General features: G+C 36.9%; 1 protein-coding gene across 3 annotated transcripts; it reads right to left on the reverse strand.

Moving 5' to 3' along the window:
• Positions 1-1230: 1230 nt before the first annotated feature.
• On the reverse strand, positions 1231-14187 carry sec14l7 (SEC14-like lipid binding 7). 3 transcript variants are annotated; one of them, XM_042394795.1, is made up of 12 exons: positions 14048-14187; positions 12892-12967; positions 6687-6730; positions 5027-5089; positions 4754-4942; positions 4112-4207; positions 3952-4012; positions 3789-3872; positions 3597-3703; positions 3366-3505; positions 2539-2708; positions 1231-2193 (listed from the first exon to the last, which is right to left on the reverse strand). In XM_042394795.1, the coding sequence occupies exons 1-12, from the start codon at positions 14099-14101 to the stop codon at positions 2063-2065; spliced, it is 1215 nt and encodes a 404-aa protein (XP_042250729.1). In that variant the 5' UTR covers positions 14102-14187; the 3' UTR covers positions 1231-2062. The 3 variants fall into 3 exon arrangements, with proteins under 3 accessions (XP_042250729.1, XP_042250730.1, XP_042250731.1); XM_042394796.1 differs by lacking the exon at positions 14048-14187 and having other exon boundaries at positions 6687-6726; positions 12892-12941; XM_042394797.1 differs by lacking the exons at positions 6687-6730; positions 12892-12967; positions 14048-14187 and adding an exon at positions 5241-5278.
• Positions 14188-18343: the final 4156 nt, after the last annotated feature.

The raw sequence follows: 18343 nt of genomic DNA on the forward strand, positions 1-18343 counted from the left end.
TTGTTGTCTGTTATTTGTTTGGAAACCCAATAAAATAAAGAAAACATTGTAGTTATCCCAAAATTGCAGCGGTGCAGTGTAACAAAGTACATTTACTCAAACTACTGAACCTAAATAAAATTTTTAGGAATTGAAAAGATCTGAGGCACTCTGGAGGGCTAAAACATGAAGCATGTTTTTAATTATGACTGAGTAGCCATGAAATATTAAAGGCTTTTTACATTTATTACCCTCTCGAGTGCCATAGATCTAAATTAGTAGGATCTCTTAACTGAAGAGCACCAGAGGGAAACCTTTCTACCCCCAAGCAGCACTACATTCATCTGTTTTTTGACAATTTTTAGCTACTTGTACTTAACTTGAGTATTTCCATTTCATGCTTCTTTATACTTCACTGCCGTAATAAAGGGAGAGTAATATTTTACTCTGCTACACTTATCTGACAGCTTTTGTTTTTTTTATGGAATAAAAATCTATATACAAAACCTTTACTGAATTAATAAAATATGATGCAGTGTTACAGATTAAATTTGTACACTCACTTTCTAGTTTATTAGGTACAACTACAAAACAAACGCAGTAAATCTAAACCCTGCCATCATTACAGATCATTACTGTATATGAGATCAATTATTACCTATAATGTCTGATATTGTGATATTGTAATTTTGAACACTGAGTGTGATGCAATAAAAATATTGAGGGAGTTAATAGAATTAAATTCTTGGCTCTGATGATACAAATGAAAAAAAAAACTTAATTCTTTAGGAAAGAAAGGAAATATTAACAATCAATAACAACGATCGGTTTCTTTTCAATGCACAATTTCTGCCTTTATTACAAGTAACAAAACTACATAACGATGTTTCATAAATTAAAAAATAAATCATTTTGTTTACATGATTGTGTAAATCCTGACATTATAATGACTTTATACAAGGTGTTTAGATACAGCAGCACATAGAAGATCATTATCAACATCCTTCATTTCGACAAATTATAGTACATCAGTCATTTTCAGACTGTAATAATAAAGCCAAGTCACATGACAACATTTACAATTAGGGCTGCAATTAACAGTTATTTTCATTTTTGATTTATTTGACCATAATTTTTTTCCCTGAATTGTCAGAAAATAGTGAAAAATTACATTATAAAATGTCTTTTGTCTGTCCAACAATACAAAACCCAAATATATTCATTTTATTGTCGTACATGACAAAGAAAAGCAGCTGGAACATGTAATTTTTTGGCATTTTTGCTTAAATGAAAAGACTAAAATAATATATTATCAACAGGAATGCAGATTAATCTCCTGTCAATCGATTAATCATTGCAGCTTTATGTACAATTAACAAACACGTGTCAATCTGATCCAGAACTTCGCTCCCTTTGTTGACCCTGCATGTTTTGTCCCTGGTACTTAAACCGCTATCAGGAACACCAGTCAAACACAAAAACATGAGTCAAGTTAACGTTCCTGCTCAGAAACCAATAATCCCAGTATTCAACAGAGCAGCAGGCTTTTGTTTCTGCTGAACTCCAGCTGATAAAACCTCATCTGAGTCTGACCTGAGGGGACGGTACAGGTTCAATTAAAGAAACATGCTAAAGCTTTAGAAAACGTTCCTTCTGCATTAACATCTTATATGAGGCGTATATCTTTTATTTTAAGACCTGAAGATCTCATACTGGACCACGATTGGCTCCAAACTAGTTGAGTTTGACTGAAGGGAGACTTTAATGTCTCACCTTGCTGCAGTGATGTAGAAGTGTACTGCAGGGTGTGTCGGTACACTGTGACATCACTGGTGGGTGTGGTTACAGGCACTTCTGACCAAAGCTAACAACACTTATAACTCTGAAACACTGCTTCTCAATCTGCTGTTAAGTTACCACTTTACTATTACTAATTAAAAAGTAACATACACACAATGCACAGAGTGGGAGGAATGTTGGGGGGTCAAAAGGTGCCCACAGTTAATTTTGTCCCCCCCTTGGCCTCTAATGTAAAAGCACTGATTAGCTATCAGGGAATGTGTGTTTCCAGTGTTGGACGTCCTCACTGCAGCCTCCTGTCTCCTCTGCTGCGTGGACTCTGCATCTGTCCATCTGGATTAGGAACAACCTCCACTTTGTAGCTCACCTTCTTGGACTGAAGGATGCTGTAGCTGTTGTCAAAACACAGCACGTCTGCACGAAAAGGAAGCACAGAGTTAGTTAGTTAGCTGTTAGCAGCTAGCATCCTGCAGGATTACCACTCTTATGTCTGTGCGGTGAACATGAAATTAGCTTAGCTTAGCAATAACACAGAGAGACAAAATTACAAACAGGAACGCTGGATTACATGCTACATCGTTTCCTGTTAATCTCCTGCATCCATGGCAAACTCCACTACTAACAACGAAAACTACTGTATAAAGAAATAAAATGAGTGGTATCAATCTCCTCATCTAACTCTCCTCAAGACAACTAATAGGCATATTTCCCAAAAATGTCTAACTGTTCCTTTAACTGCAGCAGCGTGTGGTCACTCACAGACTCCAGGCTCGGAGCAGGTGAGCGAGCTGTCCTCTGGGACCAGGTGTGCGTTGTAACGTTCGCTGGGCAGAACCTGCTGCATGTCAGACAGCTTCTTAGCGCCGCCATCTTTGGTCCGCCAGTAAACTCCGAACCCGATATCTGCTCCTTCACTGGCAAACTGCCACCTGGGAACGAACAGAGGCAGAACTTTGATAAAATCTTATCTGTGACAGACTGCACGTTTTATCAGGATTCACACGTGTTTATTCACACTTAAAGAACGCTCTAATTGACACTATCAAGTGTCAACTAAAATGCTGATTCCAGTTTCAAATCTGATGACTTTCGGGGCAATAAAGATAAATAAATAAAGGATTCAGTTGTTCTCCACCAGAATTTTATTCCTTACAGAGCTTTGAAACAGCATTTAGAGCATCATGTTGGGAAATTACATTTACAAAACAATAACTCAGCAGTTAAATGAATGTGGGAAATATGAAAAATTGAATAAAATATGAAAAAATTAAATTTTAAAGATGTTATTTTTGGTGTCTGGGTGAGCTACATGACTTGACATCTTGGCTCCGGCTCTGTGATCGCTCCACCGAACTTACCAAATCATTTCTTCTGCTTCATTTGACACTTTTTATGAATTAAAAACAAAAGGCATATTTGCGACCCATGCATGAGCCTGTAGGACTTTGAATTAGGAAGCTACAATAATTAGTGAAACGTGTAGAAATCCCCTCCAGACATGTTTTACAATATGTAAAATTCCTAATAAATTGTGTCTTACATGTTGTTTTCCACCAAAAATGTTCAGCTAACTGGTTGAACTGTACCTCAGCAGGCTGCTGGCTGCAGTGACGTCATACTCCAGCTGGAAGACGGAGCCGCGGCTGATGGTCACGCTGCTGTCGTACTGAACCTTCACCGAGTCCTGAACGTAGTAGGACTTGGGCACCGTACCGCCGTACTTTATCTGAAACCGCCACACACACACAAAAAACATCCGTCACTTCTGTCCTGATCGTTCAGACAGACGTCACGTCATCTTTTCTCTTCGCTCTCACCATGGTTCTGCAGTGAGGGTCTCCATCAGGATCGGTCAGAGTTCCTCCGTACACCTCAGGAAGCTGCTCGGGGTCGATATGTTTACGTAACACCTCTTGCCAGTTACCTACAAACAGAGGAATATAATGTATGATTTAGGTGATAAATTGTGTTTTTTTTGTTCTCTGGGATAAAAAGAAAAGTCGTCTTACTTCCTAAAATGATGATCTTGCGTCGCGTTTCCTCACACAGGAAGTGTTTGATGAGGTTGTACGCCATCGGGAACATTTTAGGCGCTGCAGCAACGACAGGAAATCATTGTAGATTAAACCCAAGATGATAAACCTGAACAAACTGTCACAAACATGCAGGTACCTTTGATAAGAAACACCCTCTTCAGCCCCTCCGGATAGTTCTCTTCGAACATGGTGAGGATCTAAACGAGAGCAGCAGAGTGACAATGAGATGAAGTGATTTAATGCGTATCGGCGGACAGATGTGACACGGTGACTGCGCTGTGGAGAAGATGACGAACCTCTCCGTAGGCCTCGACGGCAGGTTTCCATATGTGTTTCAGTCCCAAACCTTCACAGTCGTAGATCAGAGAGATGGCTTCAATGTTCTTCCCCAGCTGAGAGAGAGATGAAGAGGAGGAGGAAAATTAAAAGTAGTTGACAGTGACGATGCAAAATGACAAAATTCGATCAAAATCTCAATTTACTGCTCACTGCTGAGAAAACTATTGAGTGTCTATTATTAGGGAAGGATTTCAGATACAGCCTTCAGAGGAGAGGAGAGGAGGAAACAAGAGAGGAGGAAAATCGAAGAAATGAGAGGAGCTGAAGAAAGGAGGCTAGGAAAGGAAACCAGAAGAGAAGAGAGGAAGCAAGAGGAGAGGAGATAAAGAAAGGAGAGAAGATGAGAGGAGATAAAGAAAGGAGAGAAGAGAAGAGAAGAGGAGATGAAGAAAGGAGAGAAGAGGAGAGGAGATAAAGAAAAGAGAGGAGAGGAGATGAAGAAAAGAGAGGAGATGAAAAAAGAGGAGAGAGGAAATGAGAGGAGACGAGGAGACAAGAGGAAAGGAAACAGCAGAGGAGGAGAGGAAGCTAGATGGGAGGAGAGGAGAAAAGAGGAGGAAACAAGAGGGCAGGAGAGGAGACTAAAACGTCCTCCCGACCTTCTCTGACTGCCTCCGACACTCCCTCTGCAGCATCTCTGTGTCTCTGATCTTCGTCTTCATGAAGTCCTGTTTGGTCGCCGACAGCAACAGACCTTTAGGATCCAGAGGGCCGATGACATCATACCAGATGGGACTCCCCTCTCTGTCGTAACCGCACATCCCTCCTGACACGTACTTCTCGATCACCTGACGGACACATAAAGCAGAATAAAAGTGATATAACTGATATATAACATGACATATGTGCTGTTTAATGTGAGACTTGTGTACCTCTGGAGGTTTCCAGTCGGATATGATGGTGTCTACTTTCATCTGCCTCCTGAACTCCACATGCTGCAGAGACAGAGAGAGAGAGGCAGGTGTTAGAGGGAGTTTAAGGCTGTTTACACACACGATGATCGACCAGCCTCTTGATGTAGACACCAGGGAAGTGTGACTAACAGGAGTGCAAACAGACAGGTGACAAATTAAAGGAAAAACCAACATAAAGGTGTTTCCACGACGAGCCTCCAGAGCAGCTTCAGTGCTTCTTCTTGTGGATTTTTCCAAAACATTTTCCCTCATTTGGTGTTTTGATGATGGAAGAGGTGCTCAGACCTGCAATAACTCATGTTTTGTCCACTTGTTTTCAGCAGAAACAAGCTGTGAACACAACACTGACATATCGTCACCTTTTAAGTTGATATGTTGAACTTGTTAGCAAACAGTTGCTTATTTCCACATCCAGTAGTTATGGAGCAACATTATCATTCATGTGGAGTCGTGTTTCTGTCCACCTGGTGAATATAAGTCCAATGTTCACTCTCTTTTACCAACTCCTGAGGGAAATATCTGGCTCTTTAGCCGCTAAATGCTCCACTATGTTCACCAGCTAGTCTACAGCTAACTGTGTCTGTTTGCTGTTTGGTGCTGAGCAGGTAGTGTACAGTGGCTTTTTAGAGATTTTTCTCTGAAAACAGCTGCCTGCTACGGCCCAAAACAACACTCATACACTGTTATTATATAGAAAAAAAGATAAAGTAAAAGTATTTATAATAACATAATAATTTCATGTAAAAATACTCCATTACAAGCAAAAGTTCTGCATTCAAAATCTTACTAAAGTAAAAATACAGAGGTATTAAATGTCATTAAAGTATTGCAGTAAAAGTACATAAGTATTATGAGCTTGATGTAGTTAAAGTATTGCAGTAAAAGTACATAAGTATTATGAGCTTGATGTAGTTAAAGTATTGCAGTAAAAGTACTTAAGTATTATGAGCTTGATGTAGTTAAAGTATTGCAGTAAAAGTAGTGGTTTGGTCCCTCTGACTGATATATTATTATATATGACATCATTAGATTATTAATAGTGAAGCATCAGTGTTAGAGCAGCATGTTACTGTTGTAGCTGCTGGAGGTGGAGCTAGTTTACACTACTTTATATACAGTTAGCTAGTTTAGTTCACTGGTTCCCAACCTAGGGGTCGGGGCCCCTCCAAAGGGTCAGCAGATAAATCTGAGGGGTCGTGAGATGATTAATGGGAGAGGAAAGAAGAAAAAACAAAGTTCTGATACACAAATCTGTATTTATATTTTGGACTTTTCTGTCATCTTTTCTTATTTGGGTGAAATGTTGTATAATTTGAATACTTTGAGCTTCAAACATAACTTCTTAGATATTGAAGTTATCAAGCAAAAAATGGTTGGGAACCACTGGTTTAATTTTTAACAAGACATTGTAATTTAGAAGCTTATGACATCTTTTCATTATTGTAAAATCTTAGCTACCAGATAAATATAGTGGAGTAAATGTAGCATAAAATGAAAATACTCAAGTACCTCAAGCTTAAATGACAGTACTTGAATAAATATTCTCAGTTATTTTCCACCCCTGGAAGACAAACAGGCTTTCATCACCCAAACAATAGAAAACAAACAAAGAGCGTACCTTCCTGATCATGGTTTCAGCTTTCTGAACATTGAAGCTTCTGGCTGAAAAAGAGAAAAAAATCCCATATTAGACCCCCGGAGGTACAGTGAACATACAGTAGATGTATTAAATCACTTTTAATAGACATGTAATTATAACAGTGGTTTAACATGCTGTATTTCTTTAAAACAAATAAACTGATATTTGCAAAATGTTACATGCAATGAAGACATATGAAGAATATAAAGCATCATCTTCCTCTTTCATCATTTGTAAAAGCTGCACTGGTTTTACACTAACATTTTGGATAATTGTATAACAGGCAACCAGATACGGATCAATACTTCTGGCCTGTTTTGAGATGAAAGCTTTTCAAGGTTAACTGCAAATGCAAATATTGAACCACAATCACAGAGTTCCCGATCGATCGAATTGTTTTCCTGAACTACGACCCACCGAGCTGAAGAGTCAACGGACACGATGTCCTGCGGTAAAGATCAGCTCAACAACAGCAGCAGAGACACTTTGCTCTAATTCAACATGTTACGTAAAAACTCAAGAGCTGACATGTAATTTCTTTCACCAAACAACAACAGGTTTGCTTTTGGATTGTACAATCTATGATAATACATTACACAAGGATATTGATCCATTATTTTCACAATTTTTCTTCATTTTTTTCAGATAAACCACCCAAACAAATCGATCCTGTTCCCTCGACTCAACATTTAGTTTAGTTTCTTTCTTTTATCTTCCTCATTTTGTGTCTTTCTTAACGTTTTTCTTAATATTTCTCGTCTCTTTTTTCTTACAGAAATGTTTGTTTTTTTATTTATTTGGTTTTTTTTATTAGTGTTGATCGACAGTACATTATGACAAATAAAGGTAGATACATACTGAAAAATACACAGAAATGGACGAGAAAAAAACCCAACTTATACCATAATATGTATATTCAGAGGAACAGAGGAAATATAACAAAATAAAATAATAATAATAATAATTATAATAATAATGTATAATTAGTTGTATATGTTATATGTTGTTATATGTGTATATGTGTGTGTGTGTAACAATTACAATAACATATGATCAGTAATACTTGAAAAACACACAGAGGTCAGCTGGGCCAATTAGTCGCATGATTATGAACTAATTGATTATGATCATGTGCACAAATGTTTCTTTTTGTCTGGAATATCAGTTTAAATTGTATTAAAACCTGCTTCTTACGTTATAGCATGTAGAGCACTTTTATATGTTAATGTTTTAGGTTTGTAACTGTACACAAAAATGAACAATTTAAAAAAGAGAAAGAATGGACAGCTGCAAGTTTTAGTCCTCAAAACATAAAAAACCTTGAAAAAAATACACACACAAGAACAGCAAACACACTCACACACTTACAAACATGCACTAATAATAATAATAATTAAAAAGAAAAATATGTAATATCACTCCCCTTAACAATAATTCATGTAAAGCAAGTTTCCTGAGGCATCCAAGTCATAAAAATAATAAAAAGCACAAAGATAAATATACCAACAACCACTAAACACACCCTCAAAACACAAAAATAATATTTATACTGACATCAACATGAACATACTGTATTTCATCCCACATCGTGTGTATGCCTCTGTTTAAATGATGGAAAAAGCAAATCAATATAAATATCTGCACATTTACAAGAGTCTTCGTTTTGGAAAACAAATATTTACTGCAGGATACTGAGTCGAGTTACTAGGTAGTTCAAACCTTTCTGGCTGAGTAAATATTACGTGCTTTCATGGCCACATGGTCAGGAGGGAAAAAAATTACTGATTAACCATCAGACGCCTACAGATTCCATCACATATGTGATCAAACAACCTTAAAGAGGTAGTAAGCTTTCTGAGATTTAGATGAGAAGACCCGCTCTAATATTTATCTGTTAAACATGAAACCACGGCTACGTTAGCTTAGCTTAGCATAAAGACTAGAAAACATGGAGAAGTCAAACACAAGTCAACATGAATAAATAAATCAACCAGTAAAAACCAGAATAACAGGACAAAAGTCAAAATAGAAACCATCTTACATTCAATTCATTCAATAGGAAAAAATCCACAATATAAATCTGTATCTGTGCAAAAAATGCTACAATTCAATATATATAGTAAAATAGGGAAAGTAAGTAACATATCACTATATCAAAAAATCAAATAAATAGATACATAAATAGAAAAGATGCCAGTTAATCTCACCTACATTAATCTTCACTTATACAAAATAATTCTGTTATCAAAAACATGTGTATTTTCTGAATCAGGTTTTGATGTCTGACCAAAAGTGCTCCTAATATTTTGCCCCTCTTCCTGTATTTTAATGGAGTGGACAAAATATTAGGAACACCCACTACGACCTCAATAACAAACATAAAGTAGAATTATCACCTTTCTGACGAAACTGAAAATGTATAAGCTTAGTTAAAGTATATTTTACGGCAGAGTTGTTGCATTGCAATTCCATTGTTCCTAATAAAGTGCTCAGTGAGTGTATTTAACTGTAAATAAGGTAAGAAAGCAGTAAATGATGTAAGTGGTTCTCTGTAATTAAATACAATGCTGCTTTAACTGGACTATTAGCACCTTCTGAATCACTTAGACTGGTTTTAATAGAGACCTGACAGACACGCCCAGCTCTCTTTACAGTTTGACATTTCAAGTATCAGTTTCGTATAAAACCTCAAGTGATTAAGGCTCAGTGCATCATGGGAGGGACAACAAAGCTGATGAAAGATGAGACCATTTCCGTTGAGACAGTAATGACGTGTTTTGATAACACGAGTTGACAACAGCAGATCATTTTAGCTGATATACAAACAGATGTGGATGTTTTGTGGCATTTTAACAACTTTAGTTCATCAAAGCAGAAATGTTTAAAGAATTGCAAAAATTGAAGGTAATTTACTAAAACAAGTATGTGATTTATAATGCAGCTAAGTTTGGCTTTGAGTTACACCTGATGAATGTGCAAAATCCTTTAAAATTGCTACTTTTATCAAAAATAATTTAATTGTAAGTTGCTAGCATGTGTGTGTGTTTATCTGTATATTTGTGTGAATTTATATATGTATAGCGATATTTTTCCTCATTTTGTTCCTTCTTTTTGACTTAAATTTCACTGTTGCTACTTGTTCTTATTGTTTTTTATTGTCTTATGTTTGTAAAGCACTTTGTAATCAAGGGCTTTAATACTTGCTATATAAATAAACTGTATCATTATCTATTATTTATGAACAAACAGGACAGGTGGTGATGCACTAGTTGCTCTAAACAATTTTCTTTGGAAAGCAACAGACCAACAGCTGGAACTCAGTTCTAGAAAATACACAAAATACATTTACTCAGGTACTGTGCTTAAGTACAAGTTTGAAGTATTTCCATTTTATGCTGTTTTATACTGCATTACATGAGAAGAAAATTGTGTATTTTTTCTGTATTTTACAACTATATTGCAATTCCTGGCTACTTTTCACATAAATATTTTACTTAAAAAACAAATGATAAACTTAAAGATTAAATCAGTGGTTCTCAACCATTTTGGCTTCTTTAAAAAACAGATTCTATATTTAGTTGGAGACTCTTGTGATGTTCGAGGCCAAAAGAGGTGAAAATATCAAAAAAAAAAAATCCAGAAACTGAAAACAGATTTGTGTATCAGAACTTTGTTTTTTCTTCTTTCCTCTCCCATTAATCATCTCACCACCCCCCTCAGATTTATCTGCTGACCCTTTGGAGGGGCCCCGACCCCTTGGTTGGGAACCAGTGGACTAAACTAGCTAACTGTATATAAAGTAGTTGAAACTAGCTCCATCTCCAGCAGCTACAACAGTAACATGCTGCTCTAACACTGATGCTTCACTATTAATAATCTAATGATGTCATATATAATAATATATCAGTCAGAGGGTCCAAACCACTACTTTTACTGCAATACTTTAACTACATCAAGCTCATAATACTTATGTGCTTTTACTGTAGTGGGATTTTTCATGCAGAACTTTTTCTTGTAATATTTACATCATTTTATTGATACTTTTAGTTAATGAAAGAATGTTTATACTTCTTCCACCACTGCCAGTACTGATCCTCATGAGAACATCGCTCCTGACTGTCCTGAGAGAAACTCGCTGAGAAACTTAATGAGACAGTGACAACACGATAGTTAACTTTCCTTTGAAACAAACAAAGTAATGAGCGTTTATCAACTGTCACCATTTAAAATGTTTCAGATGCCTGTTGGAATCGACGCCTGAGGCTACGCTCATTCTCTCTCTCTCTGCTCTCTGATGTCGAGCCTGGATCGTCACAGACAAACCAGTTTCCGTGTTTTTACACAACACTAACCCACACTGCCAGTTTCAGTGGGGGACTGGGAGGAAATACCAGAGCTGGAGGCTTTGGTATCGGTACCTGTCAGAGTAAGTTATGTTGGAGACTCATTTTGTAATTGTTTGACTTCGTCGTCTAGTGTTTCCCATCGTTTTTAACCTGTGACAAAGCTCTGTGCACTCATGACCCCTCACCACCGTTTATACAGTATGTTCAGTTTCAGTTTTGAACAATTAAACCAAAGACTGATTGAGTTTTTTGTGTATTATTTGAATTATTGTTAGAGGTATTAAAGGATAGGTCTTAAAACAACAGTCAGGTGTCCGTATGAGGTACAGGTGTCTCGCTGTAATCATTCCTCCTGTTCATACTGGATATTAAAAGATCCTTCAAATGTGCTTTCAATGTAAGTAATGGGAACCGAAATCCACAGTGTGTCCACACAGTCATTTAAAAGTTGATGTGAAGCTTATATGAGGCTTCAGCAGTCTGAGTTAGTCATATCAAGTGGATATCTGACACATTTACAGTCTTTTTAGCATCAAATTCCCTCTTTGTGTTTCCTCGGACAGTGTTTCCCTGTTGAGCTGCGGTGGAAGTATAGTAACAAAAAGAGGAACTTTGGCACTAAAAAGACTGTAACGTTGAAAGATATCTACTTGACTTGACTCATTGGGACGCTGAAGCTTCATATTAGCTTCAGATAAACTTTTAAATACATTTTTGTCCATTTTGTCTCCCATCGCTTACATTATAAGTGCATTATGAAGGGATCTTCTAATGGTCTCTAATGAACAGGAGGAATGATTACAGAAAGAAAAACATGTTTCAATGTTCATTTGTGCTCCTGACTGTTGTTTTAAGACAGATTTGAAAAACTGTGAACCTGTCCTTTAATAGATCAATTTGTTTGATAATTAACAAGAAAAGGGAGCCCCAGTATCCTACTTGTTATACGCAAACCATATAACAATAACTGCTGACTTTTGTTGCACGTCACAGCCCTCTCTCTACCCTGTTATACTGCACCAATTAAAATAAAATAGATAAATAAAATTAAATAAACAAATACACGCAAATAGGCTGAAAAAATACATAAAATATCACAACAAAAAAATGAAAAAATTAGAGAAAACTCTTGCTTTTTAGAGGGAATGTGGGATAATTTTCTCTCTCTGCCTCTCTGAAAGGGGTCACAAGCCAAAAAATGTTGGGAAACACTGGATTAATCTTTAACAATATCTTGTACTTGTGTAAAAATCTTCATCTGAACAGAGTCTATAGTTGTTAAATAAATGTAGTGCAGTAGAAAGTACAATATTTCCCTCTGAAATGTAGTGGAGTGGAAGTATAAAGTAGCATTAAACGGAAATACTCAAGTAAAATACAAGTACCCAAAACTTGTACTTAAGTACAGTACTTGAGTAAATACACTGTTACTTCCCAACGCTGGTGAATTACTGTATAAGTACATCATTGGGAAACCTATTTAAAATGTATTTATGTCTCCCGAAAAGTTTTTTTTTCCATTACATCCTAAGTGTTGTGCAAATAATCGTATTTGCACAACACAAATCAAAGACGGAGTTAAAGGTAATATAAGAGATCAAGTGCTCAAAAACAGAAACAAGTGATAATTTCCTCATATTACAGGCTCCCTCTGGTGTTTTCTTCCATTTCTCTTTACACTATCTAATCGTTCTATCTTTGGCTGAAGCCCCGATCGTCCTTTTCCTTCTGTTCTTATTTTGGATTTGGGTGAGTGCATGTTTGCTGTTTTGCCAGCATCGTATCCCCGCACAGTGAAAATGTTAAATGGGTGCAGCCTGTCCCGGTTTCAGTCTCACCTCTGAGCCAGCGGAGGAGGTAGTGGTCGTGCTGTGCCGGCAGGTTGGGAAGGATGTCCTGGATCCTCCCCCGAAACTGGAGCCAGAGAATCAGAGAAGGGATTTAAAATCAATATAATATAACAATAGTTTAACAAAAGAAAGCAGATTTTTATCACATTTTATCATAAAGGATTGAGCAAGAGCTGAAACTGTCAGTTAATCAGTTAGTTGTAACTATTTTGATAATCAATGAATCATTAAAGTCACTTTTTCTAGCAAAAATGTCAAACTTTCTCCAGTTCAAGCTGGTAATTTGTGAGAATTTGCTGCTTTTCTTCGTCTCACATGATAGTAAATTAAATATTTTTGTTGACAAAAGCTGTTTTATGACATCGCCTCGGGGTTTAGGAAGTTGTGACAGGCATTTTTCACACATTTCTGACATTTTTTAGACAATACAATTGAAAGATTAATCAACAAATGATGAAAATCTTTAGTTTCAGCCCTTTTGTTTGTGCACATTATCCACAAGTTAACAAGTCGACCTAACGTTTTATTACTGTGACCAAACCTACAGCTTTAGTGTAATGCTATAATAATATTTTAATTTTTAATGTGAATATTTTAGTAATATTGTCCTTACAGATACCAAATATTTAAATCCTTTATTTAAATAAAAGTACAAATACAAAACACAGTGTACAATATAGAATTCTTCAGTCTTGCATTCAAATTTTTAGTTTAAAGTACAGAAGTATTATTAACGAAATGTACCTAAAAGTATCAAAAGTAAAAATACTTCTTATGCTGAAGGATCTTACAGATTATACAGTATAATCTGTATTACCGGATTATTACCACATATTACTTTATGAGAAGCATTTTAATGTCGTAGGTGTTTGAGTTAGTTTTAACCACTTTGTGTACTGTTGAACGAATTATATTTTATAAGATCATCATCATGTTTTAGATGAAAATGTTAGAGTAGAAGTATAAAGTAGAATAATAAGACAACATCACTATAAACTCACAAGAGACAGTTGAAGTTACCATAGAATCGATGTTAGTGAAACCACAACAAAAGCAACCAGTAACAGAAACAAACAACCTAAAGTTCAACTTCAGTATTAGAGACCATCTGTCACTTTATATAACTTTCGATTTCATTTCTTACCTCAGTTAAGATTTCATTCTGCTTCGAGCTCAAGTCTCCAACTCGTCCGCTCATGTCTGCGGTGTCTTTGTGTTGCTGTAACTGTCAGAGGTTGTCTGTGAATGAACCAGACTGCAGGGAGAAGGAGGTTAGAGTAGTAAACACCACGCCCCCCCCCTTACACACACACACACACACACACACACACACACACACACACACACACACACACACACACACACACACACACACGCAGACTTTACTCCTTTAGCTGGAGGCTGTTTATTGCGACACCCACACTCCCCACACATCATGTTTGAAGAGGACAGGTGGGGGTATCTGTACTGGTTTAAAGATAGAAAAGTAGAAACTTTAAGATAAATGAAATTAAAGGATAATTCTGGCAACAAATCTCATGTGCAGAGAACAATGAGTTGACCAACAATGAATTGATCCACTAACAAGTGGAGATGCACCGATACTGACTGGATCGGGTATCAAATACCATTATTTTAATAAATAACAATTCAGTAAATGTATATCTATGTGTTTATTTGTTACATTTTGTTTTTTTAAAGTTAGGAAAGCAATGTTTAAGTCAAGCCTGATGTTGCTTTACACATAAAAGAATGATGCCAGTCTCTTCCACACAGTGAGACATACAGCTTATCAATTAAACACTGGTATCAGATCAGTACTCAAAGTAGGCTGATACCCAAAGCCCGGGTATCAGGATCGAGAATGAAAAAGTCTGATCAGTGAATCCCTACTAACAAGTATTGTGTGCGTATCTAAAGCCTGATATATATTATTCCTAAGTTGTTGTCCAAAAACTATTAAAAACACATCAAGGAGTTTCACCGCTGCACTGGGTGACATGTTCCCTCATCATGAAGAGTTTGGTCACGTTAGTTTGTTTAGAAACGGCTCCAAAGACTAATAACAGCATCACGTTTTCAGTCTCTGGAGAGTAGTTCTGTGTAAGGCTGCATTCACACCAAATCAGGCGGTGCGGCTGGAAAGTTGAGCCACAGTCAACTTTTGGAGAAACGCAACCCGACGTCACTGCGGCTGAAGGCTGCGGTGACCAATCACAGCGGGAGATCAGACTGACAAGAGCTGTAAACTCTGCCATGAGGGAGGACAAAGATGTTACTAGGACGAGGGGAGGACATTTCTCTTCGCTTGATAACGTTAGTTAAGTTAGACTTTGCTGTCAGCTTCCTTTTAAAAAAGACGAGAGAGAGAGAGAGAGAGCAGCTGTGGTAGAGCACAAATAAACACGCCCACAACCAACCCCCCCCCCCCCAACACACACACACACACACACACACACACACACACACACACCTCCGCTGGACCCTGCGGCTGAACGCCACACCGCCTGATTTGGTCTGAATGCAGCCTAAGGCAGACGCCACTGAGCTAGTGAAGTGTTCCTGCACATGCTCAGTGGTGTCTGCCTTACACAGAACTACTCTCCAGAGACTGAAAACATAATACTTGTTAGTAGATCAGTTCATCGTTGGTTTGGCTCCAAACATGAGATTTGTTGACGATAAAAAATATATAGAAAATCTTCAGTCTCATCCTGTAGTGAAATATGGATTTTTGGGGCAGAAAGATTACAGACAACAGTTTTTCATAAAACTTGTTTTATTCTTTAAATACACAAGCTATTCAGAAACTGATTAGGACCCAGATACCAGGTTCACCAAATAAAGCTGGTGCTTATGAATAAATAGATGATTTACACAAAACAACACATCAAAAACAATCATGAAGCATAAAAGTTCTCATTTTTGACATAGTGGAAAGTTTGTTTTAATCATCCGAGAAAGAAAAAAGAAGAAGAATAATTTAACTCCCAAACTTTTACTGCCCTGATAGAGAATAAAGACTCTACAGGAAAAACATTTTCTAAAACTTAATCATTGTTGATTCAAAGTTCAAATAATGATAAACAATGTGTTGTGTACTTTGTCTGAATCAATCAGCTGACACTATTGCCTGCAGAGTTGAAGCTATTTGCACAAGACTTGACTTCCCACTGTTTGTTTTATGTTGAGATCAAAACTCAAGAGTTCTTCCTTCAAACTAAGGATGTAACTAACGATTATTTTAATTATCGATTAATTTGATGAATTTTTTTTTTCAATTAATGTCAGAAAATAGTAAGAATTGATGTCCTTAAATGTCTTATTTTGTCTGACCAACCGTGAAAAACTCAAAAACATTTAATTTACCATCACAGAAGACGAAGAAAACCATAAAATTCTCATATTAGAGAAGCTTTAACCAGCAAATATTTGGCATTTTTGCTTTGAAAAAATGACTAAAAATGGTTATTTAATAATCAAAATAGTTTAACAGATTAATTTTTTGTCAATCAACTAATGAACTAATTGTCGCAACTCTACTTCAAACTGCTAAAAAAAAAAAAAAAACTAAATCAGAAAATTAGTAAATAAATCAGAAATCATTTATCCCAGCACCACCAGATATACAGAAACTGTGCTCTCGGTTTATTAAAGGTTCTCTGTGGAGTTTTCTTCAAGTTTCTGTTTACATTCAGTGAATGTATCATGTATATCCCAAAAAAACATGTTAAAATGCATTTTCCTTCCTCATAAAACATTTGCAAAACTAATTTCTAAAACTGCAGTAACTGATTTTTGTCCACTTGGGGGCAGCAGAGACAAGACATATCATCATCTTTTAAGTTGATATGTTGAACTTGTTAGCAAACAGTTGCTTATTTCCACATCCAGCAGTTACAGAGCAACATTATCATTCATGTGGAGTCGTGTTTCTGTCCACCTGGTGAATGTAAGTCCAATATTCGCTCTCTTTTAGCTTCTGTTTTTGCTCTCTACCAACTCCTGAGGGAAATATCTGGCTCTTTAGCTGCTAAATGCTCCACTATGTTCATCAGCTAGTCTACAGCTAACTGTGTTTGCCGTTTGGCGCTGAAAACGACGCTATGAGAGCGCTGAGAGTGAAGCGAAACAGTTAAGTTGCAGCCGGACAGATAAACAATGAGCTGAAACTCACTATAAAGCTCCGTAAAGCCGAGAGGAGCTGCAGAGTCGCTGATAATTCTCTGTAGGTTCATCACTACGAACCACAACAGATCATACATTGATATTATGAAAATATTCATAATAGCCACTTTAAAGTATTTTAAATCCTGCAGTTTTACATCAGTGTTTGCTTAAAAGTAGTATTCTTCTTCCCTGCCTTTGTTGGTCCATCGCAACAAATAAAACAGGGACCTGCTCGTAAAAACAGGCTCCACAGAGCGACCAGTCATCAGAAAATTCAGCAAGGTACCTTTAAAGCGAAGGTAGCAATAGTTGAAAATGCATATTAAAGTTACCCTGCGGAGTCTGACCTCTAGAAGCACAATGGAGCAAAGTGGGTCCCCAAAATGCCAGTGACTCCCCAACATGCTCCTGCGAATGGTTTCCCACTATTCCAACAATACACCAGCAAAGGCAGAGAAGAAGACGCCTTTAATGAGGAAGGAAATACATTGAACACATTTGTTAGACTTCAAGGAGAGTAAAACTGAATGTAAACATAACTTTACCTTCATTTGTTTACAAGAAAACTCCACAGGGCGCCTTTAAATGAACGGAAATGCTTTCAAGTAGCCGTGTTTTCCACATACCTGAGGGGTGTTTCATAAAGCAACATTACCCGTTAAGCCAAGTTTACTTCAGTACATCAGGATTAAAGAGGTTTAAATAAGCCTGACTTAAGTTTACTCTGAAACGTATTCATTAGCTTGGCTTGACACATTGAATCTTACACATTTTGTACATTCATTTTCAGCAGTTATGATACAAAGACTCACGCAGGATTTGAACCCAAAATGACCAGATTTTAATCATAGCGCTGCAACACACTGAGCTAATGGAAAGGTTCAGTGGGATTAAGTTCATCTACTCGTGTCGGAGTTCTCTTTCGCTTTGTTTATTGCAGTGATTTTGTTCAGTTTTGCTGTAATATTTTACCTTCCATATTATGTGTTTAATAAATGCTGCTCTGTGGCTGTTAGCATCAGTTTTGTCTCTTCATGTTTGTTTTACTTTATCGTGAATTGATGCGATCTGTGCTCTCAGGTTTGTGTTTTAAATCATGAACCAACTAACAGTTCTCAAACCAGACTCGACTTCGTCTGCTCAGATTAGCTCTGGATTGGTTTTATGAAACAGAATCATCTTCAATTCTTCTTCTTCAAAAAAAGACGGACTTTTCACGATAAGCCCTGTTTTTCTGAGACTCCTTCATGAAACACCTCTCAGTCGAAAC

The sequence above is a fragment of the Thunnus maccoyii genome, chromosome 19 (genome assembly GCF_910596095.1).
Source record: "Thunnus maccoyii chromosome 19, fThuMac1.1, whole genome shotgun sequence".
Classification (NCBI taxonomy): domain Eukaryota; kingdom Metazoa; phylum Chordata; class Actinopteri; order Scombriformes; family Scombridae; genus Thunnus; species Thunnus maccoyii.

Bases quoted from the DNA above. Each gene is read 5' to 3' on its own strand.
- sec14l7 (XM_042394795.1), bottom strand. From the start codon at position 14,101: ATGAGCGGACGAGTTGGAGACTTGAGCTCGAAGCAGAATGAAATCTTA. The intron at 4,208-4,753 runs GTCGGGAGGACG...TCTCTCTCTCAG, and splicing joins GTCGGAGGCAGTCAGAGAAG to CTGGGGAAGAACATTGAAGC. The intron at 4,013-4,111 runs GTTCGTCATCTT...GCTCTCGTTTAG, and splicing joins CCGTCGAGGCCTACGGAGAG to ATCCTCACCATGTTCGAAGA.